Here is a 26,487-nt window from a genome sequence, read left to right on the forward strand (position 1 = left end):
CAAGATGACACCGTCTTGTGCTGAGGCCGGAGGGGAAGAAAGCCCAGGTGGGGGTGATGAGAGTGAAAAGGAGACCGAAAAGTGCTGGAAACGCGTGTCTTACAATGTTGCCTCACGGCATCTTTGTTCATCTAGTTGAAGGGTGGGGGTTCCCATCTCTCTCTTTATCTTCTCTTGTCGCTTGCTCCCAATGTTTTCCGATTTGAGAGTGATTGACGTTATTTCCTTTTGAGTGGTCGGTGTGGTATGTAGCTGCTCGTCGAGATGGCCCACGTACAGGCAGCATATTGACAAGAATGCGATCTATTCCCGAACACCTCCTTTCAACTGTGACTCAATAACACAAATCCAAGTCGTCAGATTGATCTTAATGGTTGAGATGGGAGACAAAACCCGAAAAAGGACATGTCAATGGACGGGTTCGAACACCGTGTGCAGATTACTGTGCACATATGCTCCTAAACATCGCGAGATGCATCAATCACTACACCCGGCAGCGCAGCGCAGAAAACCCGTTTACGAGATTTCACGGTCGCAAAAGCAATGCACACCATCATCATTAAGATAAAATGCAAAAATTGGAGTTGGCATCTCCATCTTCAACCAGTACCCCAAGCCCCTAGCGATCGTAATCCAGCACGCCATGCGACGGTGAAGATATCTCTGCAGAGTGAAGCCTCCCTCAAGTGTTATCTTCATTGCTTAGGGCCACACGCAGCGATCGCAGGTTACCCATGCGAGTGGGTGGCCACCGCAGCATTCGCACTGGGCGCCGCTAGAGGGTTCCAATGTGGATGGGGTAGCGGAAGAAGAATAATGAAAGCCTTCAACCATTTGACCATTACAGCCGATAGTTTCCGCAAAACTTTGTCTATAAGTAGTATCAGCTGGTCACTAGGGACGTGCACCCCATCAGTTGGTAAGGATGGGGCTCTGTTGATGTAAGCGGGACGGTGACATTTGGGCCACCACACTGCATGTGCCACACGCTACGGGGAGACTCCCACCGAGCACCGACCTGAGCTTTAAGCTCCTATCCCCATTCTTTATCGGAGCTGAAGCCGCGATTGTGTACTGCGATCCTGGCGCAGCCATTCACCCGCGTCCCAATTGGCTTTCTTGAGTTGACTTTCTTGAGTTGACGCGACTTTGCGCACCCTCAATGGCACTATAGCGGCGACCAGCCCATCTCTCCCCCGATAGCATCGCGAACACAAATCCTCACTCACGATGCTCACGACCGCCCCCCGCCTCCACGTCCGGCGCCCCTCGCCAACAACCGCCGAATTCACAATAACCACTCGCCCGCCCCCGACCCTCACCATACGCCTTCTCTCAAGCCTCCTACTCGCCCTCCGCGTCCTCGTCTTCCTCTCCTCGATCCTCCTTCTCCACGCCGCCTGGTCGCAGTCCCTTTACGCGGCGCCCTTCTTCTCCCCGTCGCTGACTAGGACACCTGCGACACCCAACGACACCCCCGAGGACGCCTTCTTCTCGAACGGGGGCTTCTGGCGAACCCTACACTTCATCCACGCCTCCGCGCCGGGCCGCCTCGCCCACCGCATCGCCGCGTCCCCCGCGGTGCCCCTCCCCATCCTCATACCCGGCTGCCTCCTCGCGGCCTACGCGACGCTGCTGCGCACGCACACCACCGAGAGCCTGCTGGTCCTGCGCGGGCTGGGCATCCAGACGAGCTCTACGAGCGGGAGCTACCTCTCGGCCGCCGCGACGCGCTTCATACCTACAGAGAAGATCCAGGACGTGCTCGTCAACGAGGCCTTTCGCGGCTTCGAGGTGCGCTACTACCTGATTGTTATCGTCGAGGGCGAGGAGGACCTCGTCGTCGTGTTCCCGAGGCTGCTGCCGCGCAAGAAGATTGTCGAGACGGTGTGGAGGGGGGTCAGGGGGTGCCTGTGGGAGGCGGACGGGACCGCGGGCGGAAGTAGCAACACTAGGAAGATGGACGAGAGGTGGCAGGGCGGGGTGTAGCCCAGTTGCACTACACCCCCTTTACGAATTCATGATGTTCAAAAAAAGACTTAATTTGGTTTCGTTTCCACCGCCATGTCTACGGCTTATTCGTCCCCACCCCCTACCGCGGCGGCACCCGCCTGCTTGGCGTCCTTGATCACCTTCCTCCAGTTCTTGGACTCCCTCATCTCGTCAGAGTTCTTGAACCCCTTGCGCTGCGCCCACCGGTTGTTGATCTCCTCCGGCGTCGGCGTCAGCTGCTTCTTGGCGATGGGCACGTAGCCGCCCGCGAGCTTCCCCTCGTGGCCCCCCTGGAACACCCGCTTCCCCTTGGCCTTGGCCTCGGTGCCCTGCACCTGGCCCGAGACGAGGTCCAGCAGCCGGTTGGCCAGCAGCTCGTCCATCTTCTTGTCGCGGTAGTGCGCCCACAGGCTCTCGACGACGTCGGCCTCGCCGTACACCCAGCGCAGCGCGTTGGCGGCCTCGGCCGGCGTGCGGCTGTCGCCGTCGCCAGGGAACACGCAGTTCCAGAGGACGAGGGGCGTCTCGTGCGCGAGGTCGTAGTTGGGCTTGCGGGGCGACTTGTCGACGTCGAGGAGCTGCGTGATGATCTCCGGCTTCTCGAGGCGCTGGCCCACGAGGAAGAGGATCGTCACCATGTGCCGGATCTGGTGCCACAGGAACGCCGTGCCGCGGATGTTGAACGAGTACACCTTGGGCAGCTTGCTGCCGTCGGCGGCGCTGAGCCCCAGGTACGGCAGCGCCGAGCCGACGTCCCGGACCTCCTCGACGCCAGCCTCGAACATGCGCCGCTCAAAGTTTGTGATCTGCTTGCTGCCGTCGACCTTGCAAAAGTTGCGGAAGTCGTGGTTGCCGACGAAGCGCCGCGCCGCCTCGTTCATGGCGTCGATGTCGAGGTACCCTTCCCTCATGCCGTCCGGCGTGCCGTCGACGGTCGCGGCCGTGGGGGTGAAGGCCGGCTGGGTGAAGAAGTAGCGGTACTGCCGTTCCTCACAGGAGAAGCGCGCAGAAAAGTCCGGCGGCGGCGACGGGCACCAGGCGATGATGCGGATGTCGTCGGGGAGGAGGCGGTTGAGGACCTTGACGTACTGGATCTCGTCGTTGATGTCGTCCCACTCCTTGGCGGGCTTCTTTTCCTGCTTCTGCTTCTTCTTGTCCTCTTCGGCTTTCTCAGCGGTCCCCTCCATCGCCGTGTCCCCTTCCGCCTCGGCAATGGCTTCCTCCTCCGGCTTCTTGGGCAGCGGCTTGTTACTCCGCACCCTCAACCCGATGACCTGGCCAAAGGCGCTGACGCCACGGTCCGTCCGCCCACACTTGGAGTACTCGCAGCAGTCGAAGTTGACGACGTCCGGGTCCTCGGGGAAGATGAGGCACGCCTTTGTCAGCGCGTTCCACAGCTCGCCCTCGATGGTCGGCAGGCTCGCCGACGTGGCGTACTCGAAGCCGCCGTAGCGCTTGCCCAAGTACGCGAGCTTGAGGGCGATGAAGCGGGTCGAGTACCGAGAAGCGTCCATCTTCTTGGCGTCCTTCTTGCGCTTCTTCGCCGGGGGCGGGGCGGTGTCTGGCGTCGCCGTGCCGGAGCCGGAGCCGGCCCCGGTGGGCTTGGATGAAGAGGCATCGTTCCGCTTTTCCAGCTCGTGCTCGAGTTGTCTTATGCGTGCAATAAGACGATCCTTCTCCCATGAGTGGTACCTCCCGCTCGTATCAACCATTTTTGCGATGAGAGCGGTGCTCAGGCGCCGTGTTGTTGCTGGAGAAGTGCAGTAGGTGTGAATGAGAGGCCGGTGAGTGAGATGGTGGTGATGGCTCCGTTGACTATGGGGTTGTACGGGCAAAATCCTTTGACAGTCGTGTAAGAGCCCAACGGAGCGTCTGGATAGGATCAGACGTGGGCTTCGCGGGCTTTGCAGACGGAGGCCCCTTAATATTTCATGTAAGGGCTTCATAAAGCCCTCTCCTTTCTCATATGAGTCTGAATTTTGGAGGGGTCGGCTTTTAGACCACCACCATGCGGGTACCTCTTAGCTGCCACTTTGGAGGGGCACTTCAGCAGTCACAGTCATGGGCAACTTTTGGCGCATCGCTTTTTTTTTTTCTTCTTCGTCTCCAAACTTTTTTTCGCCCTGTCGGAAAACAGTGTGTGGCTTGTGCTGTGTGGCGGTGGTCCCCACTCCTCACTCCCTGATGGAGAACGCCGAACCGATTTGATGGAGCTGGTGGGAGCGGGATGGGCAGTGCGTAGACTGTGTTTCCTGGGGTCTTGGCTACTTTAACCTACCTCACCTCAGGTCTGGCCCAGGCGCTGCGCCATTTGTCCCCCAGACATCCGCTATCAAAACGTCACACGACGGCCATTCGGATTACCGCAATAGGCGTTGCTCATTCAACATGGACGGAGACGCAATCAGGATCTTGCTAGTTGGTGATGAGAAATGTGGAAAGACGTCGTTCATCTCGTCCGTATGCCCTCGTGAGAATCCGACGTGAGGAGCCACAGCTAATGTCGCGTTGCCCCTGAGTAGACGGCTGAGTGCCGGTGAAGGAACCGGTCCCATTACTCTGCTTAGAGACATTGATCAACCATTCATCTTCGAGATTAAGCTTGGCCAAAACCCATACCGTTTGGAGTTCTATGATACAAATAGCCCCGAAAACTGGAAGCTCCTTGACCCCGACATCGTCATCTTATGCTACGACATCAGCCAGCGGCTCAGTCTCATCAACATGCGGAGACATGTAAGTCCCTCGTCTCTTCAATTCTTCATGCCCCATGTTCTGATGTCCGAGATAGTGGCTCAAGGAGGTGAAACTGTCCTTCCGCAGACCCGATCGTCTGCCCATTCTCATGTTGGGTCTCAAACGAGATCTGAGATCCGAAGATGACCCCAACGGCATCATCTACCCCCAAGAAGCCTACCAGCAGGCGCAGGAGATGCGCATAGATAGATACATGGAGTGCTCGGCAGTGACTGGAGAGCTCATCAAGCTGGCGTTCGAGGACATCTGCAAAACGGCGGTGCTGACGCGCAAGGCAGAGGGTGGACAGAGCGAAGGCGGATGTATCGTCATGTAAAATTCATCGTCTTCTGTCAGTTGATCGTCGACGAGCTTCTCTGCCGAGAAGGGGAGGCAACATTGGAAGGCTCGGCGCGATCTGGATTGCATTGCAGAGTGCGGTCGGGGATGCCCTCCTAAGCAGCACCCTCGTCGCCGGCCTCCTCCTGTGCCTCCTCTTGAGGAAATGTGCCGAGGACTTCGGCAATGATGTTGACCATTTCCTCCTGCTGGTTCTCGTCGAAGCGCTCCGACATCTCTTCAATGACGGTGTTCAGCGCAGCGACGGACGCGGGACGGAGGTTGAGGATCATGATGACCTCGCCCTTGGCCAGGTCATAGGGACGGAGCTTCTCCAAGAGCTGGGGGATGCAGCCCGGCTGATAGGTGATGGGGTCCTGGCTCAACGGGTTGGGTGGTGTGCGCAGGTATTGGAGGAGCTAGACCGGATAAGTCAGTAACGGGTCTATTACACAAGAGCAGATACCCAAATCTCATTGGATTGTTTTTCGGTTGCATAGAGATAGCAAAGATGAAAATTCGGAACCTCACCTCTCTTGCCAGGGCCTCAAGGTTGCCAGGGCCGCGGCGCTCTCCACGCTTCTTCTGGCCGAGCTTGCGTTCCGTCAAGTGCTGATAGACCTCGTAGTTGGTCAGAACGGCTGACTGAGCCTCAAGGATCTTCATCGTGAAGGTAAGCTTGGCGAGTTGAGAACCGGGTCGCGATCCCAGCGGCAAAAGTAGGTGAGCGAGCGTGAGGCGGTTGGTTTATTCAGCGTGGGAGCACTGGTAACGGGGTATCGGCAAATGGTGCTGCAAGATTGCAAAGGTGCGGAAATGCAGGCTGCGCTTGGTGTTTGCTGAAATTTGTCGTGTCGGTGTGCAAGGTGAGGCTAGGCCAACAACGTCCCCTTGTCACTCAGAGAACGGAACCAAACAGGTGCACTGGATAGGCCGGGAGTTGACAGGTCGAGTCACACAACCTTGAGGGAGCCGACGCCCAAGGTGGCCCTCTTTTCTTGACAAGGGCTCAAATGGCTCTCGAGGCGAAAATAATAGAAACACAGGGCAATGTGGACTCTGTCGTGCAAAAGTCAGGGTCAGCCCAGCAGTGCATGTACACAAGTTGAGTAGGGGAGTCTAAGCAAACGACGAGGCAAGACGAAGCAAGGCGAGGTAGACGAAGCAAGGCGAGGTAGACGAAGCAAGGCGAGGTGAGCGAAGCGAAAATGTACGAAAGTACTTTTTCTATGAGTTTGAAGCAAAAAGCGTGACTGCACAGAAGTTCTGTCGCAAATTTCTTTTTTTGTAGATAGAGGTGCCCCGCGGTTGTCACAGTTGGCAGACCACCTGCGAGACCAGAAGGTGGTAACAAGCAGAAAAAAAAGCGGCTGCAGCGAGACCGCCCAAGGCACCAATCACGAAGCCCAGTCCCCCACTTTGCCATGTGCTAAAATGTCGCGAAGTACGTACCGGATCTGGAATTGCGCAATGAGAGGGGGGGGAAGCATTGGCGGCTTTCGATTCAGAAGACGCCGGCGCTCCCTTCTGCACCTCGCCTGGCTGGGTGACTGCTAGTATCATGCGACCGTTACTTGATATGAGCGGTATTTTTTCTTCCAGGTGTACATTGAAGGGAATGGGCAATCATAAGGCAGTTAGACTTGTAGGATGGGACTGCAGATTGACCACATCACAAATCGGATTTCAGAAAAGAGTCACAGGCGGTGGTGCATCATCATCATTGACTGTTGCACGAATCCCATGCAAACCTCCCTGTACGAAGAATTTGTCTCGGCACTGTATTGCAGAAGTTCGTGCTGCTGAGCCATTGTCACGGTTCTCGCCCCCAGGCCAGGTACTGGTAGGTATCCCCGCCGCCGGTCTGCGGCACTCTCCATGAGGCTCGGCATGTCTGGGCAGCCCGGCAACAGGCCGAAAAACACAGTGCATGGCCAGAAGGTCTCGGAGTCATGAGAAACACACCCACGGCGCGCGTCTTAACCTAAAAAGGCCAAGTCTAGGCCTGGCCACCCTGTGCATTCACCCTGTGCAATCTCTCTTTCCACCCCACCAAGAAACATTCCCACCCACCACCCCCAAAACCCACATGGCACGGCGACCGCACCCAACCCCGATTCCTACCAATCCCAAACAAACTTATCCACTAAGAGATTTTCCTTTACAACTTCTCGACAACCCCAGCTTCAGAGAACTCCCCCGCTAACCAGCTTTTTTCTTCCCTCCTCCCTCTCCTCTTGAGCTTGCTCGTCATGCTCCCGTTGTGATCGCAACCTCAGAGGCCTTCCCCTCTCACCTCGTCGTTTGCCCTCAATCCCCTTTGGCATTGCTACTCTATTCCCAATTCAACTCTGCGCATACCCTCGGCCTCGGCACATTCCAGTCCCCTGTGACGTCGCCCTACACCCCACTAGCAGATTTTTGACGTCTCGAGCGAACCCGACACCGGCTCTTTCGCTCGCGATCCTCCAACCCGCACACGACATCCCACCCTCGTACCCTTACTCGCACCTACCTATCTCCACAAACCCTCGATTCCCCAACCTGCGTACTATAAAATCGCAGCTCAGGCTTTGACGCCTCTTCTTCTTCAACCAACCCCAGTCTCAGCCCAAACGAGGTGCCGAACTTCAACCTCGAACATTACCGGTTTCGCCCGAACGAGAAAAAATATATACATACCCTTTCCGTCCGACAACACAACTATCCCACACAAGAGACCTCACCAATACCCACCATGGTCCGCAATATTATTGTGCTTGGTGGTAACACCCACCCCGAGCTGGTCAACAGCGTCTGCAACAACCTGGGCCTGAACCCTTGCGAGCGCGTTCTCAGCAAGTTCTCGGTCGGCGAGAGTCGCTGTGAGATCAAAGACTCCGTACGTGGCAAGGATGTCTTTATCATCCAGACTGCTTCCGGCTCCGTCAACGACGGCTTCATGGACCTGTGCATTATGATCTCTGCCTGCAAGACCGGCTCTGCCAAGAGAGTCACTGCCGTCATGCCTCTGTTCCCGTACTCGAGACAACCCGACGTCCCCTATAAGAAGGCCGGCGCGCCCCTCTCGAAGTCAACAACCGAAGCCTCCAAGAACTACACCTTCGAGAGTGTGCCTGCCACCCCGGCCCTGGCATTGCGCGCAGTGTTGGCCTCCCCAACGGCATCGACGGCATTGCCTCCAAGCTGGCCAAGAGTAAGCTCAATGAGGAGCGAACCAACGGCATGAACGGATCATCCGACTACTTCAAGAACGGCGAGCACAAGACCAATGGCAACAGCAACGGCCGCCCCCACCAGGACTCTGTTTCCTCGCAGTTCAGCTACACCACCCACGACTACGAGAACCAGAACCAGATCAACGGCTTCCAGTCCAAGCCCGGCTACAAGCAGTGGGTTGCTCAAGCTGGCACTCTGGTCGCAGACCTCTTGACCTGCGCTGGAGCGGACCATGTGGTATGTTTCCCCAAAGAACAAACCTGGGCAATGCGTGAAAGCATGCGCCCGGTGTTACTTGAACGTTGGGCACAAAGCTAACAAGTACACAGATCACGTAGGTTTACTCCCTCACCTTCCCTGGCGTGATGTGCTTTCTTGCGCCTGAGTCTTTGTTGCCAACTCTACCAAAGCTACCTCGTAGCTCCGCCCTGCCTGCATTTCTCTATTGCTTCTTGAAGAAGCAATTGCTAATGATTGCAGGATGGATCTCCACGATCCTCAATACCAGGGCTTCTTCGACGTCCCCGTCGACAACTTGTACGGCAAGCCCCTCATCAAGAGATACATCCAGCAGAACATCCCCAACTACAAGGATGCCGTTGTCATCAGCCCCGACGCCGGTGGTGCCAAGCGCGCCACTGCCATTGCCGATGAGCTGGACATGGCCTTTGCCCTGATTCACAAGGTAGGTCATTGAGTTTCCGTGAGAGAAGGTACAGAATTCATATGTTTTCTTCTTCAGGAGCGACGCCCGACCAAGTACACCGAGCAGCGCAACGCCAGCATGATGCTGGTGGGCGATGTCAAGGACAAGGTCTGTATCCTCGTCGACGATCTCATCGACACCGGCAACACCATCACCAGAGCTGCCAAGCTGCTCAAGAAGGAGGGTGCTACTCACATCTATGCCCTCTTGACCCACGGCATTCTCAGCGGTGACGCCATCCCGCGCATCAACGCCTCGGCCATCGACAAGATGGTCGTCACCAACACGGTCCCTCAGCGAGACCACATGCGGGTCTGCCCCAAGCTCGAGTACCTGGACGGTGAGTTCTCCGCTGCCCTGCCTGTCTAAACTTTTGCTAAACTGCGGTAGTCTCTCCCGTCTTCGCGGAGGCGATTCGCCGTGTTCACCACGGCGAGTCCATCAGCGTCCTTTTCCAGCACAACTAAAAGCATCATCACATGGCGTTGAAAAGAACATCGGCTTTTGCATCGGAGGGTTTATTGGATTCCAACAACTGCTTCTAGGGAAATTTCAGCAACCGTGGTTGTTGCTTTTACAGGCGTTCAGCACAGGGAGGGGGTGGTCGAGTGCGGCATCTTTTTCCGCCATGGACATTCTAGACGTTTTCCCTTTTTTACCGGATCATCCACCACATACCAGCTCGTTTCCCGCGGGAAACAGAGCGGTTCGTAGGCAGCCCCATCTGGCTTGCCATATTGCTACACAAAAACACACAACACACAAGAAGGAGTTACATAGGACCTCATCCGTAGCGATGGGGGCTCTTTGTACAGCGGACCCGAAGAGCGGTGTTGGCTCGATTCGGCGGCTTTGCTATACACAAAACTTTCCAAGTCTTCATGGGTCACAAACACACACTTGTCTCTTTTCACTCTCTGCGAATTTGGGCTCTTTCCTTGATAATTTAGGGACTCGCATGTGGGGAGGCAGTGGAGAAGTGGGTGCGCCGTAGTCTTGTCACTTCCCGTCCACGCGTAACAAGAAAATCACCGTAGAAAACAGCCTCGCCGCTCGTGCACCGTGAGTGTGCTCGTAGATCATCGTGACACGTAAGATAGACTAGAAAATCTAGCAATTAAGATGTGCGAAACCTCTGTCAGTTTGAATGTGCTGTGCCTTTGATGTCGTCAGTGGTTCTGAGAAGTTGCCTTCATGACGTCCCCAGCTTGAGTTTCTAACCGGTGGAGTCACCTTTCCAAGTCTCTGCAGCCTTGGTCGAGCCTTCTTCAGAGCTTCAGGAAAGATTGTCATCGGTGATCTCATTTTCATGGTTAACTTGGTTAGGAGCATTGCTTCTCTTCCGCGTCTGGCTCAGCTGATGCTCAGTGTAGAGAAAACATTAAGGGGTGTGGGCTGTTGGGTCTCTGGGATTGTGCGCGGCTACTTTCAAGGACAAGCAGCCCATAATCTAGGGCCCCTATCTGTGAAAGTAGCCTTGAAACCGAATCACTGGGTCGTCAACTGCCAAGCCTGTATGGCGCTGTCACTGGAGAATCGCACAAAGTACAGTTTGATTGTACTAGGAGTTTTCGGCCCAGTTGCATATTTCACAAGGTGTGAGACAAGAGAGGTAGGCATCTGTCTTAGCAGTGTTTCGTTGACTGCTGTGATATATCTGTCTATTTGGACACTGAACTATCGACCGAACATATTGAGACATGGGCTGGGTCGAGTGATGTTATAAGTATAACAATCAACCGCCGGCGTTGGACATCATGCGTCAAGACATTGGACTACGGAGCGTTTGGAGAGATCCCACCCAGTGTTTATCCTCAACTTGAGCAACACAAACCAGTTCCAGAGTGCTTCCAAGGGCGGGCGTGCAGAATAAGCAAAGACTGGTCCGGTAACTTCACCATATACTATTTACAGAAGAATCGAGCTTCCACAGATGTCTCGTTGAGGTAAAACACAAACAAGGATGGCGTAGCCAACCACCAGCTTCTCCAAGCCAAGAAACACCCTCAAGTCCCGCGGCCCCACCAAGCCCGTTTCGCGGGGTACCGGTCGCTTATCTTATCGGCAGCCAAGCTCACCCCGCCGACCCCGAGCTCTTCCCGGGGGTGGTGGATGCTCAATCCCAACTACACCTCGGCATCGGTGTCAGTCAACAAAGACCCGAGATCCTCTCCTACCGAACCGTGTCAATCCCCCCAGTTCCGACAGACTGCAATTGAGACCCACAATGGCGACGCTCTCTGGCGCAGAGCGCATCCGCGCCATCACAGACGAGGACGGCATGTTCAAGGCCTTCGACACGTACCCCTGGAAGAAGGACAAGGCGTTCATGGTACTGTTCCTCCTGGGCGCATCACCGCTCCCATCTATGTAGAGGTACTAACCCACCGCCAGTCCGGCCTAAACGCAATCCTCGGCGACCCAAACATCGAAAACCCCCAGGGCAGCCCCTCCGACCTCGCCGTCCATGCCCGGGTCTTCTACTACGCCCAGCGCATCGGCGTCACCATCGACTTCGCGCGGTACAAGGACTGGCTCGCGAGGCACCCGGGCTATACGCCTCCCGACATTCTGCCCGAGGAATACAAGTCACAGAACACACAAGGCACCGCCACCACTCCCACAACAGCAGGCAGCAGCGACGTCCCGGACCTGACCTCGAAACTCAGCGGCTTGAGCACTGGCAAGGTAAAGGAAGAGTCCGCCGCCGCTGCCGGACCGGCGCCATCGTGGCAAGCAGCCGCCCCAAAAGCAGACCTCTACGTCGAGCGCAAACCACCCTCTCAAGCAGACGCCCCAGGCGAAGGGGGCGATGAGCCCGCGTACCCGATGGGCTTCGCGCAGATGCTTGAGATGATCCAAAAGGGCATCCCGATCCCTGGCATCAGACAGATCCCGGACACGGTCGTCAGAGACGCGGTAGGCTTTCTCAACCTCTCTTTGAACCCCTCTTTTCGTCTCATTGCCGGCTGACTCTCTAGTCTGTCAAACCGTTTGGGAAACGTGCGGTGCCAAAGAAACCTTGGGAGAAGGATTTACCGGCTCCAGAAACCGCCACGGACGCGGCCGTGACGCCTTCCGTGGTTGATGCCGAATTTCCGCCATTGGACGAGGTAGCAGCACCTGTGGCCGAAGCTGCAACTAAAGAGACGTGAGCCCGTAAAGACATGCCTGGATTATTTCGAGTCATGAGTGCGGCGTTTGGTAGAAAAGGATGATATCAAAGTGAAATAACGGCGTTGGAACATTGACGAGAGGCGAAAAAGAAGCCCAAGGGAAAGTTCGTGTCTTATGAATGAGCTATTTGAGGAAACAGAGACTCTCAAGGGACACATTTTAGGGAAACTATCTAACGGCTGATTGAGGACTGCCACAGATGCTGTCCAATCTGGACTAAGCCACACTCCAAAGTCTCTGGAATGTGATACATACTACATACAGTCATTGCCGTTGTCTTTCTGATATTCCATGCTTGCTTGTTTGTCCATCCTCGCGCTTATCCGATTCGTCCAGCTGACTGATACAGTAAACTGAGGACGCATCAAAGGAATACCCGGATGTGTCGATGAACCGCCATGCATAAATGAGAGCATTTTGGCTGGGCTTCGTGGTGCAAGGCCGACACCCAAGTTAGGGTGTTGCACTGACGCACGCCGTCCATATTGCAAAATCCATAACCATGTTGTGTCCAATGCACTCAGACAAGTGATAACCTGCCGAGCGTAGGATGACAGTTGATCTGTAAATTAATGGCCGAGGAAAATGTTTCGTGAGCGCGGACAAATGGGGTTGTGCAGCGACTTCGTCAGAGTTAAGGAAAATCGACGGAAGGGTCGAAGAGTTAGGAAAAAGAGACACCATAAAAGGAGTGAGAACAGTTGATGGTTGATCGTGACAGGGTAGAGCGTTCGTGACAGGATTCAACGGTAGCCGCTACCACCACCACTGTAGCGAGAACCAGCGCCCATCCGGTTCATGCTAGGACCAACTCCAGGGCCAGGGCGTGTCGCTACAGCTGGATTGGTGCAAAGCATGCCGACACGAGAGCCGAATTTGGATCCCCGAAGAGACACCATGTGCTTGCGAATGTGGGCAGCGACCACCTCACGGTGCTGCATGCCAGCGTGGGTAAGGATGTACTGAATGAGGTAGTTGCCGTACTGGTCGCTGGCAATGTCAACAAGGGGGATACGGGGCGATCAACTCGTCCCTCACAGACTCGGTCGAGGTAACGACTGAGGAATTCTCCACCGCCAATCTTGAGGCACTTCTCGACAACCTTGGAGGCGTACTGGTCGGTGCTGTACTCGGCAGCGTAACGAATGACGTGATCAATAGCACGGCTGCGATCAGCGGGCGCGCCATGCTCGCAGATGTGCTGGATGCACCAGTTTCCAAACTGGCCATGTGCCACAATGTCGATGTTGGCAAGGACCTCCTCGATGCAAGGACGCTAGGACAACTGGTAAGCACTGTACCTCCTAGAATAGAAAAAAAATATGACAACATACCTTGTCTTCCTCGAGACAGTTCTCGAAAATGTTCTGGACAACTAAGCTGCCAGTCTCACCTAAGGCAACCTCGTGCCACATGCCTCGCAGAGCGTCGTTGACGAACTTCATGATTTGAGGAGGAGACTCGGACCAGCGAAGCTCGAAGAGCTTTTGCCAGACGTGGCAAGCATATCGATGAATGACAGTTTCGGGGATTCTACGAAGGAGTTCGTGAACCATGATAGCCTTGTAGTCCTCGGGCACAGAGTCAAATGCCTTCTGAACGACATGACATCCGAAAGGATCCATAGAAAGGTTGAGTGTGTTGCCTCGAATGGCCTCGGCGATCTTGATGACTTGCTCGGGGGTCCCATGCTCGAAACAACGTTGAACGAGAAAGTTGCCGAAACGATTGACCATGAGAGGGTAGGCTTGAGCGACGATGGCTTCCACAATCTCGTACTTTTGGTCCGGTGTGCCGACCTTGAGCTTCTGCTGCAGAAAGATGGACGCTTGCTGGTCGTTGTTGCAGACAATCTTGTCCACGATGTACTTCCAGTTGCAGTTGACATTGCGATCCAACAGCCGGCGATAGTTGAGAGGCTCAGTGGTCGGGAGGTATGTCTGACCCTCGGTAACGATGCTCTGTTCAAGTTCACAAGTCAGCTTGCTGGACCTTGGTTATATACTCTGTTTGTCCCAACGTACCTCAGTCTTCCATCCGTCACCGGTGGTGAACTCGGTTGCGTGAGGCGAAAGCTGAGTGCCAATAGGTTGCTGGTTGTAACCCTGGTACATGCCAGAACCCATATTGCCGGAGGTGCTGCTGGGTCCTCCGCTCATGGCCTCGAACGGCGCAGGTGAGGGCGTGAACCCACCATAGTTCTGTCCACCAAAGCTGGATCCACCGTAAGGCTGGGGGGAAGGCCACCGACTGTTGTCGAAACGATTGTTCCGGCGACTGCTAGGGGGCCGAGAGAACATCTCAGTGTCATGGCTCATCCGATCGCCTCGGTAACTATCCGCCATGGAGTACGGGCCAGCAGGATCCATGTAGCCCTGGTTGAAGCCACCACGGCTACCGCCATACCAATCACCTCCAGCTGACTGCGAATCGGAAGAGGGTGTGGGCATGATGTGGTTGGAAAAGGGAGGTGGGCCTCTGTGACTAGCCCAGGCAGTGCGGGAACGGCCAAACCCGCCGACAGAAGGCACGCCAGCGTCCGAAGAGCTGTCATCATTAGGGCCCCAAGCGTTCTCAGCCCCGAACATACCGGAGCGAACCGAGGGTTGCGCCATGATATCGTCCTCCTGCTTGACGGAGCGCGATTGCGCAAGCTCGTGGTCGAGGCGAGAGATCTTGTTCTGGGCTCGGGCAAGCTCCATCTTGAGCCGGAGAACCTCTTCCATGTTGCCGTGGTTCTCCTCAAGGGCGGCACTGGCCGGACGGGTGGTAGGGGCAGTCGTTGGGAACGAGTCCGTCGCGGGGGTGATGGGGACGGAGTTGGTGGTTGAGGGAGCCTGGTCAAAGCCTCGCGTGTACAAGCTATTGTCATCAGAACTCTTCAAAGCCTCATTCTGCTGTTCAAGAGCGGCTTGCTGCTCTGACAACTTGGCGAGCAGCATGTCCATTGGGTTTGTGCCAGCAATAGTGGCCGACTCCTGATTGGTCTTCTTCTGTCGTCGCTGTGAGCGAGGCGGCAGATGGCGGGTGGAAGAACCAACCTTAAGAGTGTTCTGATTTACAAGCTTGGACGTAGCAAGAGTTATGACGGCCGGCTTGTGCTTGAAGGCAGGGGCATCCTTTAACTATTGTCAGCTTGATCATCCCTCTCGGAAACTAATTTGATCGCAGCATCAGGACCTGAGCCACTGAGGCAGCCGACGGCCCAGTGGGACGACGAGCGACAAGAGATTTGACGTACATTGGCAGCTATCTCGGGAGACTGCTTGATGTTATCCTGCACGATAGTCTTCGAAACCCCCGGAGAGCCTCGCTTGGGGGTAACACCCGTAGAGGGAGGTGTAGACATCGTGGCGTTGAGTACAATGTCTTATTGAAGGGTCGATACTTTGCAGTAAATAGGACGGGGTATTGCCGAAAGGTGGCAGACAAGATGAGAAAGATTCCTTTGTAAGGGATCGCAGATGAAGGAGTGTTGATGGGATTTCTTCTCTACCGTAGAGGGAGGAGTTTGTAGTAGTGAAGGGTGAAGAGCAGAAGAAGGATTTGGTCGTGAGGATTGTAGGAGAGGAGATGAAATAGAAGGAGGAAGGAGCAGAAGGCACCGTAAGGAAGGAGGCAGGCATGGGTTGCTAGGCACCTTTCTCGAAATAAGGTGCACTATTCCTGACTTCAACTTGGCAATCGCAAGGTTGGCGAGGGGCGATAGGAAGTTTGGCTACCAAGATGAGTCCAAGGTGAAGTAGGAGTCCTGCACTGTCAAATTGATCAAGGAAAAGGTCGCTGTTAACTCTATAGAGGGTTGGAAGGAGACCACCACTCGGTAAAGATTAGCACCCTCCTCCTCTCTTTAGAGGCTGGCTGGTTAAGACAAGTATGTTGGCACCTGCCGGGTCTTCAATTTGAAAGCCTGGTGATCAGCTCTGTTGTCCGAGTGGAATAAGGCATCGTCCGTCTGACAGATGGTAGCCCAGCACTTCCTAGTGCAGCTTAGCATCAGACGGGTTCTGACTCCTTCTGAATCCAAGAACACGCGCCACTCTGGGGTCCACGGCTCAAGGCTCCATTTGCAGTATTTCCACCTCGAGGCATCGCAGTTATGCAAGGGTTTTACCCAGATATTTCGAGATCAAGACTGCAAGAGACTTAATTTTAGGCTGGACAGTGAGGCTGGCCCATTGGGAAATAAATAGTATCGGCTGACTTGTCTCCTACTCACTCAGCCAGCTATGCGCGACGTAACGTGCATGGCAAATTCGGCCAAGGTTGACACCACGAAGATCAGCCAGTAACATATTTCGAAAGAGATATTCAACAGAAACTTCCAAACAAGCCTGCGTAATCCATAACAGGCTTGTGTTTTGTGGCATTGTTTTAATCCATTGTATTTTTACACCGGGTGCCCTACGTATGGACATCCTTCTATGACCCGTCCTGGCCGCGAACCATGGCAGTGTCTTTCCAAGAACTTCGTGATTCCCAAGACGCACATATGCCACGCGAGAGTCGTCGAGTCGCTTTGGTTTGGAGAAGTAGACAAAAGCTACCCAAGCACTTCGGTGTAGAGGGCGATTCGGCGGATATGGGACCGGCGGTTCGTTCGGTAGTTGCACATCGTATCGTACAAATGTTCTCGCGAAAGGCGTTTATTTCTTCTTCGGCTCAGCTACAAGACGGTCAGCACTTCCATTCACAATAGTCGCAGCACATCGTCGGAGAAAGGCAATGGACTTACTCTTCGTCTTCTTCTTCTTAGGCGCACTCTTGCCTCTGGCCTTCAGACTACCTTGTGCGTTAGCAGCAGCTCCTCGTCTCCCTTCCTCTCAAGCATACCCGGCAATGTGCTCCAAACGGTCCATCTCTTCCAGGTCGAGGGTCGTGAGTTCCGGGCCAAACTCTCTCTGGACATCTCTGACGGTAAGGACCTTGCGCGGGTAGTAGGATGCAAGAGCAGGTCCCTTCAGACGCTGTCGCAGAATCTTGTTTCCCGTCCGCACTCCCTCAGGATTGAATGTTGCCGCAAAGACTTCGCATTGGGCCTAGTTCAATTGGTTAGTGAGATCCAACAATCGACAACACTGAACGAGCTTACCTTCATGAGGTCCAGCAACCTCGCGCGTGGGACACTCATCTTTGCATATCTTCCAAGAATACTATCAGACGATCACCGTAAAATTGTCGCGAAGTCGAGCAAGCTTAGCTAAACCGTGATGTTCAACTTTGGCCCCACTTGGCTCAAGCCGTGCCGTCCAATTGGGTCCTGGCGTCGGGCCTTTGATTGACCGTCATAGACCATCCCTGGCCCCTGTTGCACTGAAGGCGCTGGACTGGACCCCTGTCCACGGCATCGCGTGCAGCACCAGCAGTGGGCTCCATCTGCGCATAGTGCCCAGACCAAGTTTTTGTCTGAATGAAGTACCTTCTCCCCAGGCGAAGTTGTGAAAGTCACAAATAGCAGCCCCGACTATTACCAGCGCTCGCCTTCTTCAAACGAGTATTATTCAAATATATACAGGGTGTTTCGATTTGAACACCCTCGGAAATTTCATCGGGATTTCCGAACACGATAAGAATGAGCAAGCGCTCAAGTTCAGGAGCGCTGCCTCCGAACAAGCGAAGACATACAGAAGATGACGCGTTGGCATTGCTTCTCGACCATAGCGATGAACTCATAAGGTGTCTTCAGGCGTTGTCCAAACCAAAGTCTGGTTCTTCTCTTGAGAGTGAAGATATGCAAAATCTTCGACAACTCAGCAAGAAGCTACTACCTTCGTTCCAGCAACTGGCTGGCGAGGGACCCACACAGGTTGAGAAAGACCGAGAGAACGGTGTAAGCAAGGTAAATCTCTTTATGCCATCATCTGGGAAACCGATCAACCGATTGACTGTTCCAGAAAAAGCTCTTGTCAAGTGAGAAGGATGAAGCCTTGCCAACGTCTAGTCTGAGGCCACCACCCTCCGCACCGCCAATTCCTTCCTTCACGCTGGTCACACCATGGACACCCGCAGATATTCCAAGCTCGATGCCGCCTCTCCCCGAAATTTCGAACCCAGTCCTAGAGATGGCAGCTTTCACTCACGTAGGTATGGTCAATCACAAGACCGACCTCAGTTATGAACGTCTCGAGTGGCTCGGAGATGCCTACGTGGAGTTGATCTCATCATCTCTCATCTTCCAGACTTTTGGGGGGATGCCCACTGGAAAATGTTCTCAGTTGAGAGAGCTTCTAGTTCGCAACGCCAACCTGGGAGAGTACTCTGCACATTACAAGCTTTTCGAAAGAGCTAGGCTGCCCGCTGAATTCAGGCCTAACGGGAACCTGCCTGCTGTGGCCAAACCGCACGAAGTCAGGAAAGTCCGCGGAGACTTATTCGAGGCATACGTCGCCGCAGTCATCCTCTCGGATCCCGTTCACGGCCTCTCTCGAGCTGCAGAATGGTTGAAGGCACTATGGGCAACGACGATCAAGGATCAAATCAGAACAAACGCCAAGAAGCCAGAGATGGGGATGGTGAAGGAGCTGAGCGAAACTGTGACAGAAGAGAATCAAATCGCGCCCAAGGTCCGGCTGAGTCAGGTAATCGGTGCCAGGGGCATCACTATACGATATGAGGATATGCCCAGCGCGAACAAGAAGGACAAATACAACAAGAAGCTGGCGCTATTCACCGTCGGTGTCTATCTTGACGGATGGGGGGAGACAAACAAACTTCTAGGAACGGGGAGCGACCTGAACAAGAAGGAGGCAGGACAAAAAGCAGCCCAGATGGCGCTGAACAACAAGAAGTTGATGAAGGTTTACGGGGAGAAGAAAAAGGCGTTCATGGCAGCTCTTGGAGAGACGGAGGCTAAATCGGACTAATGTCTCTATGTTATACCCATGATACCAGTCTCAATTAGAGGAGACGAAACGACAAGCTTGCTGACTGGAGCATATGACCATTAGCATGAGCAAGGCAGGAAAGAAAACGCGATGGCAAAACCAAACAACTTCCACCATACGGAAGGTAGACCAGAGACAACAGACGAACATGGCAGATGTCAACTCGGATGCTTTTGTTTTATTTCGAGGGACAGCCCCCGAAAGCGAGTGCGTGCCCCAGCCGAGTCAAGTCATCCAATGCTAAACAACGAATGCACATCAGCGGATACGATGCTAGCACCAGGGGCCTCGGCACAATGCCAGCGCAGTGGTCGGTGACAATTGACGGAAGTCTAAATCGAAGACACAAGCAACCCATAATCCGGTGGAATGCACTGCAACTAGGTAACACCGCCCGCATTTCACGTGTCTCCCTGTCTCGGCCGACGACAACAGCCGCAAAACGGCTAGCCACACTCGCTTACATTACGAGAAGACGCGGGGTGATGGGACTGTGTTGCTAGTCGGGATCTCGGAGAACCACAACCCCTGACAGGCCTGCGTCAGGCCCGCGCACCCACGCCCACTCTAAACCCCTAGCTGCACCTCCTGGGTTGGAGGTGGCTAGGTAGTTGCGCGGTCGTGTTGCCGTTGCTGCTGGGTGTTGCGCTGCATTGCGTTGCGGTGCGTGACCCGCGGCCGAGGCAAAAGACAATTACCGGAGCTGGTGCTAACATCAGCGCGCGAACCACCCCCCATCCCATGCCCAACCCGACACAGGCGATAGGCAGCTGATTGCCGGTACTGAATTACTTTGCCTCGCTCACTACCTTGGCTCTTCTGCCAGCACCCGCCATCGCCGCCGCTACCTCGCTGCCCACCAGACCACTTCCTTTCTTTGGATGACGAGGGAGAAAACCTTCCATGGAGGAGCTTTCGCATTATGCATGTCGGTGTGCTGGATTCTTAACTTGCTCGTTTTGCCAGCACCTGTTGCCTCCATCACCCGTTTCAGCTCCCGCGGCCAAGGTACCTCGCTCTATCCGTACCTTTAGGTGAAGGGGAACCCATCTAAGTCATCTTCGCCCGGTGTTGCTGAGCCGAACCACCCTACACCCCCGACCCAGCCGACCCAAATCACCTCGGATACACGCCATTAACGCGCCTCCCCTCCCTTCTTCCTTCCTTCAAGTCGTCTGATTCAAGGACAGCCTTCTAGATGGCAGACTCTGTGGGTGAGTTGCGAAAGAAAACCTTACTATCCTTCCATTGTGGAGAGCAATTCCCCGGCTAATTAATGCGATTATGCTTCCTCTTCAGATCGCGTGTTCGTCCATGCCTTAAATACCGTCAAGAAAATCCCCAAAACGGGGGCCTCACGTCCCCCGCCATCCGACAGGCTGCGACTCTATGGCCTCTACAAGCAAGCGATGGAGGGGGACGTTGATGGCGTCATGGAGCGGCCGACCTCGGCTTCCGGCATGCCAGCCGACGAGCTTCAGCGCGAGAAGGACAAGTGGGATGCATGGAACTCCCAGAAGGGCCTGAGCCGGACGGAAGCGAAGAGGAGGTATATCGAGGCATTGATCGAGACGATGCACAAATATGCGACGACACCGTAAGCCCAGATCTCTCCGCTGCCTACCCGCAGCCACTCGCGCATCACGGCCCCCACTGATACGTTGATACAGAGACGCCAAGGAACTTGTCGCGGAACTCGAATTCGTATGGAACCAGATCAAGAATAACAGCCCCAGCTCGACCGACTCTTCGCCGAAAGGCACGGGGTACACCGGCGAGTTGCGACAGTATCAACAACCCTTGCCCGAATCCGAAGGGCCGCTGAAGGTTCTAAGCCCTATGAGCGAAGACGATGCTGCCGAACGAGACTCGGTCGGAAAGATAGTTTATGACGATGACGAAGAAGGGGAGGCTCTTGCGAGGAGCAGTAACTGGTCCCGAAGCGTGGAGCGAGCCCTGGAAAAGCTCTCGGCCGAAGTCGCGGCATTGCGAGAGCAAATCACAACAGGAAGGGAGTGGAAGTCGAAGAAATCACGAAGCTTTCCTGCCTGGATACGCTGGCTCACTTGGCTGATAATGAAACATCTCGCCATCGATTTGGTTCTATTGAGTTTCATACTCCTGTGGATGCGCAAGCGGAAGGATCGGAGGTTGGAAGACTTGGTCCGGGCCGGGTTGAAGTTGATGAGGGAGTACGTGAGGAATATCTTGCCATCCAGATGACAACTTCCCGATGGTGGTGAGAGATGCAATCTACGGATATACCTACGGACGGAAGAGCTATCGATGCTGCTCTCTGCACCCCAAACATGGCATCGCTCTGGGCAAGGCAACGTTTGTCACTTGTCCACAATAGAGCTGAAAGGCTTGCGCGACCTGTACGCCAGCCCGAGCTCGGCTTACTCAGGAGAACACGCGCATGCTGTCCTCCTGGCGTATGCTTCGATGTTCCATTGTAAGAGGTGAAGAACAGTCTTATCTGCATCTAGTGTCGATAGCAGACGAGTGTCTCCTGGGAGACGGGTTCACGACCACGCCACAACCCATTTCGATATCGATGGGTCTGGAGGTGACACTATTGTAGGGCGGAGGACGCTCAAATGCCGAGCCGAGCACAGTCGCCGAGTGTCATGGGACGAACGTGCAGACGATCAAGGCCCCCATAGGTCTATATATCTGATCTGTCAGGAGAATCTCATTCATCTTAATTGTGATGTCCGTATCTAATAACTACAGATGTAAACTTCAGTGTTGCACTACCGCCCATCGTGCCTTCTCTGTTAAAATATTCTCCTAGCTGTCTACACCAATAAGTGTCCGCCATGGTTTCGAAGCAACATCAACACGGAAAAACGATAAGACGAAAGGACTCGTGCATGCCACTGCGTTCCGTTTTCGGAAAAGAAATTATCAACTTTGCAATTTGGCAGAGATATCGACGAGGCTCTTAGTTGGGCACCTTGTGAAGCACCTGATCGCAGGCGTGGGACCTCAGCTTACCTATCCATGTTAAGGTCGTCTTTGGGACGGACGAGCTCAGATCTCAACTTCATACTTTCACCCCTCACTCAACAGCGTCTAATATACTGCAACAAGGAAACCGTAACACCCTGTCTTCGCCATAACCCGGCCCGGCACCCGTTTACACTGTTACATACGAGCATTGATAGTCAAGATGCAAGAGAACTCGGGCAATCCAGCAGAGACACCAGCGAAGGCGCGTGGCGGCAACGACTCCCCAGAAGAAGAAATACCAATTCTCATGCCAGGTGACCCCGCGATGGCGATGTTTGTCCCCCTGGAAGAGAGCCTTTTTGAACCCTTCGATCCCCCCCAAAATAAGAGCGACCGCCTGAAGCTCTGCCAGCAAAATATTGAGAAACACACAGCCGCCGTGGAGCAAAACATTACTCACATGTACGAACGTGAGCACCAGCGCATCCTACAGCACGCAAAAAAGTTAGAGGCAACCATGGGCGTCTGGGAGACCACCGCGGGCCTCATGCCGGGCGATGAGGATCTCATCATGGAATACGTGGACGCCCCGATTCCTCACGATGCTGACTACAGCAACCGTCACCTGTCAACGTATGCGTACCCCGAAATCCCGGGCGATATGCCTCCAAGGCAGGCGGCACTTCACTGGTCGCTCTACAACGCTGGCCAGGCCTTGATTCAGTTAAGAGGGTATGCCACTCACGCGCAAGAGATCAAAAACCATTACAAGACGGCTTTGGAGAAGGGACTTGCGCATGACGAGTCATCTGACAACGGGCGAAATGGTGAACCTGCTCGGAGCTAGAAGCGACAGCGGGTAGCCTGAGTGGCAACGATAACCATGGCCAGAAGAGGCGACGGGATATCAGGTGGTAGGCAGAAATCAAAGACGAACAGCACAACCAGACTCTAGTCGCGCTCGAGACCTGCTCGTGTATGGCCGATGACCATAGCTCGACCAGAACGCGTCCTAGGTACAAACGCGTTGTGCGTAAACATCAAAAGATACCAGCATATACACACGTATAGTCTACAACTAGTCTCATCGTCATCATAGTATGTAACGACCGGCGGTAAGAGGCAACGGTCATTGAAGAGTTCTCCCATGCTTCCATAAACGGCGTCAAAATGCTTCATCTAGGTACACTAGATAGAGGAAGGCTCGATTGAAGCATCTTACGACGCTCAAGCTCACCTACGATAAGTGTCCGTATACAATTTAAAGTGAAGAAGAAAAAGAGAAAAGGCGCTCTGCGACGAAATTTTCCGAGGACTAAATGGTGCTCGGAGGAGTTTGTTGGTGCCTCAGGCGGCAAGGAGCTCCCGGGCTGGTTAGCCAATCACGGCCGATGTAAATTAATCGCGATTTACGCACTAGCGCCACCAAATCCCCATGGCCCGGGACAGAAGAGCAGTTCCTCCCGACGTCAACGATTGAATATCAATCCGCCCTCCCACCAAAACGCCCTCCCCCGTTTCGTCTGAGTCTCAATCCGTCAAGGCGACACGATGCTGCGGCATTCTCTAGCACGTTCGGCTTGGCGGACTGGCAAGCAGGCCGCCAATGCCTCGCGAACCTTTGCTACCACAGCTCGCAGGAACGCCGAAGTCGAGCTCACAGTTGGTATGGACGAGCCCGCCCCTCGAGAAGGGCCCCAATTGGTTTCTGTGACGATTGCTGACGAGAGATACAGACGGAAAGAAGGTGTCAGTCGAAGGTGAGATGCGATGTGGACTCGTCCGGGAATTCCTGCTCACGACTTTCTAGCCGGCTCCGCCCTGATTCAAGCTTGCGAAAAGGCAGGCGTTACGATCCCCAGGTTCGTTCAGCCATTAGAAATCAAACACAGATGGCAGTAACTGACTTGCAAACAGATATTGCTACCATGAGTACGACTCCTTCGATCGAATCGATGAACGTTGCCAGGGATGACCCCCGACTGACAAATACAACAGAAAGCTCGCGATTGCCGGTAACTGCCGTATGTGCTTGGTCGAAGTCGAACGCGCCCCGAAGCCCGTAGCCTCCTGCGCATGGCCCGTCCAGCCCGGTATGGTCGTCAAGACCAACTCCCCCCTTACACACAAGGCCCGTGAGGGTGTTATGGAGTTCCTCCTCGCCAACCACCCCCTCGACTGCCCTATCTGCGACCAGGGTGGTGAGTGTGATCTCCAGGACCAGTCGATGCGATACGGTGGCGACCGTGGCCGTTTCCACGAAGTCGGCGGCAAGCGTGCTGTCGAAGACAAGAACATCGGCCCCCTCATCAAGACCTCCATGAACAGATGTATTCACTGCACACGATGTGTTCGTTTCTCTAACGACGTTGCCGGCGCCCCCGAGATGGGCTCTTTCGGCCGTGGCAACGACATCCAGATCGGTACCTACCTCGAGAAGAACCTTGACTCCGAACTTTCCGGCAACGTCATCGATCTTTGCCCTGTCGGTGCCCTCACTTCCAAGCCTTACGCTTTCCGTGCGAGACCCTGGGAGCTGAAGCACTCCGAGTCCATTGACGTCCTTGACGGTTTGGGATCCAACATCCGTGTCGACTCCCGCGGCCTCGAGGTCATGCGCATCCTGCCCAGACTCAACGACGATGTCAACGAGGAGTGGATTAACGACAAGACCCGTTTCGCCTGCGATGGTCTGAAGACCCAGAGATTGACCATGCCCTTGATCCGTCGTGAGGGCAAGTTCGAGCCCGCCGATTGGGAGCAGGCACTTACCGAGGTCGCCAACGCCTACCACCACCTCCAGCCCAAGGCCAACGAGTTCAAGGTCATTGCTGGTGAGCTGACTGAGGTCGAGTCTCTGGTTGCCATGAAGGACCTGGCCAACAAGCTGGGCTCCGAGAACCTGGCCCTTGACATGCCTTCTGGAAGCAAGCCCATCGCCCACGGTGTCGACGTTCGCTCCAACTACCTGTTCAACTCCAAGATCTTCGGTATTGAGGAGGCTGATGCCATCCTCATTGTTGGCAGCAACCCCCGTCACGAGGCTGCTGTTCTCAACGCCCGTATCCGTAAGCAGTGGCTGCGCTCCGACCTTGAGATCGGTGTCGTTGGCGAGACGTGGGACTCCACTTTCGAGTTCGAGCACCTCGGCCTCGACCACGCCGCTCTCAAACAGGCTCTTGCTGGTCCCTTTGGCAAGAAGCTGCAGTCTGCCAAGCGCCCCATGATTATCGTGGGCTCTGGCGTCACCGACCACGTTGACGCCAAGGCCTTCTACGAGACCATCGGTGCCTTCGTTGACAAGAACGCCGCTAACTTCATCACTCCCGAGTGGAATGGATACAACGTTCTCCAGAGAGCCGCTTCCCGCGCCGGTGCCTTCGAGGTCGGTTTCGTCACTCCTTCTACCGAGGTTGCTGAGACCACTCCCAAGTTCGTCTGGCTTCTCGGTGCCGATGAGATCTCTGAGAAGGACATCCCCAAGAACGCTTTCGTCGTTTACCAGGGCCATCACGGTGACCGCGGTGCTCAGATTGCTGACGTCGTTCTTCCTGGCGCTGCTTACACCGAGAAGGCCGGTACCTACATCAACACCGAGGGCCGTGTCCAGATGACCCGTGCTGCCACCTCCCTCCCCGGTGCTGCCCGTACCGACTGGAAGATCATCCGTGCCGCCAGCGAGTTCCTTGGCGCTCCTCTGCCCTACGAGGACGTTGCTCAGCTCCGTGACAGAATGGCTGAGGTCAGCCCGGCCCTGGCGGCCTACGATGTGGTTGAGCCCGTCGCTCTTCAGCAGTTGAGCAAGGTTCAGCTCGTCGACCAGAACAAGGGCTCCAAGGCCAGCGGTGCGCCCTTGAAGAAGGTCATCGATAACTTTTACTTCACAGACGTCATCTCAAGAAGGTTGGTCGACACTCATGCGCGTTCAAGTCAGTATGATGCTAACATATCTCCAAGTTCACCGACGATGGCCCGCTGCTCCGCGGCCAAGGCCACTGGCAACCCCAAGACCAACTTCATGGCGCCAGGCATGGAGGAGGACAGGCCAATGGGTCAGATTGCGTACGGAGCATGAGGAACAGGCTGTACGAGTACGACTGCTGTGGAGAAGCGAAGAAAAGAAAGCTCCTTTGTCTGGGATGAATGCATTGCTTGTACATAATAGCACGCGTGGGTAGAATGAGGCGGGTAGTTGAGAAGAAAGTAAATACCTTCATCAGAGTGCCATGTGACGACGCGATGTATAGCAGACTAATCTCCTGTATTATCCAGACCTTGCGCTATGTTACAAGTTGTAGTGGTTTCTGTTGCTAGATCGCTTTTTCAATCCTCGATAAGACGGGTCCCTGGTATCACAGGGCCAATGTTAACGAGCAAGGAGATGGATTCCTGTATGCAATCTGCAAGACGATAAGGTGTTGTCAGCACACAGTTTCCGCCATTGACTGACATTTGATGTCCCCTTACTTGTACACGCAC

The 26,487-nt window shown here is 54.8% G+C and overlaps 11 protein-coding genes across 11 annotated transcripts; 7 read left to right on the top strand and 4 right to left on the bottom strand.

Annotated features, from left to right (window-relative positions):
* Positions 1-1,230: 1,230 nt before the first annotated feature.
* Positions 1,231-1,989, top strand: ColSpa_07139 (phosphatidylinositol N-acetylglucosaminyltransferase subunit gpi15; the record flags this gene model as incomplete). The annotated part of the gene is made up of 1 exon (XM_049273351.1): positions 1,231-1,989. One exon carries the CDS (start codon positions 1,231-1,233, stop codon positions 1,987-1,989), a length of 759 nt encoding a protein of 252 aa, XP_049129308.1.
* Positions 1,990-2,075: 86 nt separating this feature from the next.
* On the bottom strand, positions 2,076-3,704 carry ColSpa_07140 (putative tRNA-splicing endonuclease subunit tsp-1; the record flags this gene model as incomplete). The annotated part of the gene is made up of 1 exon (XM_049273352.1): positions 2,076-3,704. One exon carries the CDS (start codon positions 3,702-3,704, stop codon positions 2,076-2,078), a length of 1,629 nt encoding a protein of 542 aa, XP_049129309.1.
* A 676-nt stretch (positions 3,705-4,380) lies between these two features.
* On the top strand, positions 4,381-5,065 carry ColSpa_07141 (GTP-binding protein RHO2; the record flags this gene model as incomplete). Its single annotated transcript, XM_049273353.1, has 3 exons — positions 4,381-4,448; positions 4,515-4,728; positions 4,784-5,065. The coding sequence occupies 3 exons, from the start codon at positions 4,381-4,383 to the stop codon at positions 5,063-5,065; spliced, it is 564 nt and encodes a 187-aa protein (XP_049129310.1).
* A 118-nt stretch (positions 5,066-5,183) lies between these two features.
* ColSpa_07142 (DNA-directed RNA polymerase III subunit rpc9) lies at positions 5,184-5,733 on the bottom strand (the record flags this gene model as incomplete). The annotated part of the gene is made up of 2 exons (XM_049273354.1): positions 5,184-5,486; positions 5,599-5,733. The coding sequence occupies 2 exons, from the start codon at positions 5,731-5,733 to the stop codon at positions 5,184-5,186; spliced, it is 438 nt and encodes a 145-aa protein (XP_049129311.1).
* A 2,071-nt stretch (positions 5,734-7,804) lies between these two features.
* Positions 7,805-9,459, top strand: ColSpa_07143 (ribosomal lysine N-methyltransferase 4; the record flags this gene model as incomplete). The annotated part of the gene is made up of 5 exons (XM_049273355.1): positions 7,805-8,179; positions 8,368-8,523; positions 8,708-8,971; positions 9,029-9,332; positions 9,383-9,459. 5 exons carry the CDS (start codon positions 7,805-7,807, stop codon positions 9,457-9,459), a joined length of 1,176 nt encoding a protein of 391 aa, XP_049129312.1.
* A 1,760-nt stretch (positions 9,460-11,219) lies between these two features.
* Positions 11,220-12,147, top strand: ColSpa_07144 (uncharacterized protein; the record flags this gene model as incomplete). The annotated part of the gene is made up of 3 exons (XM_049273356.1): positions 11,220-11,324; positions 11,387-11,911; positions 11,974-12,147. 3 exons carry the CDS (start codon positions 11,220-11,222, stop codon positions 12,145-12,147), a joined length of 804 nt encoding a protein of 267 aa, XP_049129313.1.
* Positions 12,148-12,912: 765 nt separating this feature from the next.
* Positions 12,913-15,518, bottom strand: ColSpa_07145 (meiotic coiled-coil protein 2; the record flags this gene model as incomplete). Its single annotated transcript, XM_049273357.1, has 5 exons — positions 12,913-13,152; positions 13,212-13,445; positions 13,504-14,130; positions 14,194-15,294; positions 15,411-15,518. 5 exons carry the CDS (start codon positions 15,516-15,518, stop codon positions 12,913-12,915), a joined length of 2,310 nt encoding a protein of 769 aa, XP_049129314.1.
* A 1,297-nt stretch (positions 15,519-16,815) lies between these two features.
* ColSpa_07146 (mitochondrial 37S ribosomal protein S27) lies at positions 16,816-17,300 on the bottom strand (the record flags this gene model as incomplete). Its single annotated transcript, XM_049273358.1, has 4 exons — positions 16,816-16,835; positions 16,905-16,951; positions 17,003-17,208; positions 17,262-17,300. The coding sequence occupies 4 exons, from the start codon at positions 17,298-17,300 to the stop codon at positions 16,816-16,818; spliced, it is 312 nt and encodes a 103-aa protein (XP_049129315.1).
* Positions 17,301-20,251: 2,951 nt separating this feature from the next.
* ColSpa_07147 (autophagy-related protein 37) lies at positions 20,252-21,276 on the top strand (the record flags this gene model as incomplete). Its single annotated transcript, XM_049273359.1, has 3 exons — positions 20,252-20,267; positions 20,353-20,650; positions 20,724-21,276. 3 exons carry the CDS (start codon positions 20,252-20,254, stop codon positions 21,274-21,276), a joined length of 867 nt encoding a protein of 288 aa, XP_049129316.1.
* Positions 21,277-22,228: 952 nt separating this feature from the next.
* ColSpa_07148 (uncharacterized protein) lies at positions 22,229-22,855 on the top strand (the record flags this gene model as incomplete). The annotated part of the gene is made up of 1 exon (XM_049273360.1): positions 22,229-22,855. One exon carries the CDS (start codon positions 22,229-22,231, stop codon positions 22,853-22,855), a length of 627 nt encoding a protein of 208 aa, XP_049129317.1.
* A 704-nt stretch (positions 22,856-23,559) lies between these two features.
* Positions 23,560-26,083, top strand: ColSpa_07149 (NADH-ubiquinone oxidoreductase subunit, mitochondrial; the record flags this gene model as incomplete). Its single annotated transcript, XM_049273361.1, has 4 exons — positions 23,560-23,674; positions 23,819-23,870; positions 24,007-25,911; positions 25,966-26,083. The coding sequence occupies 4 exons, from the start codon at positions 23,560-23,562 to the stop codon at positions 26,081-26,083; spliced, it is 2,190 nt and encodes a 729-aa protein (XP_049129318.1).
* Positions 26,084-26,487: the final 404 nt, after the last annotated feature.

The sequence above is a fragment of the Colletotrichum spaethianum genome, assembly GCF_022836535.1.
Source record: "Colletotrichum spaethianum MAFF 239500 DNA, contig18, whole genome shotgun sequence".
Classification (NCBI taxonomy): domain Eukaryota; kingdom Fungi; phylum Ascomycota; class Sordariomycetes; order Glomerellales; family Glomerellaceae; genus Colletotrichum; species Colletotrichum spaethianum.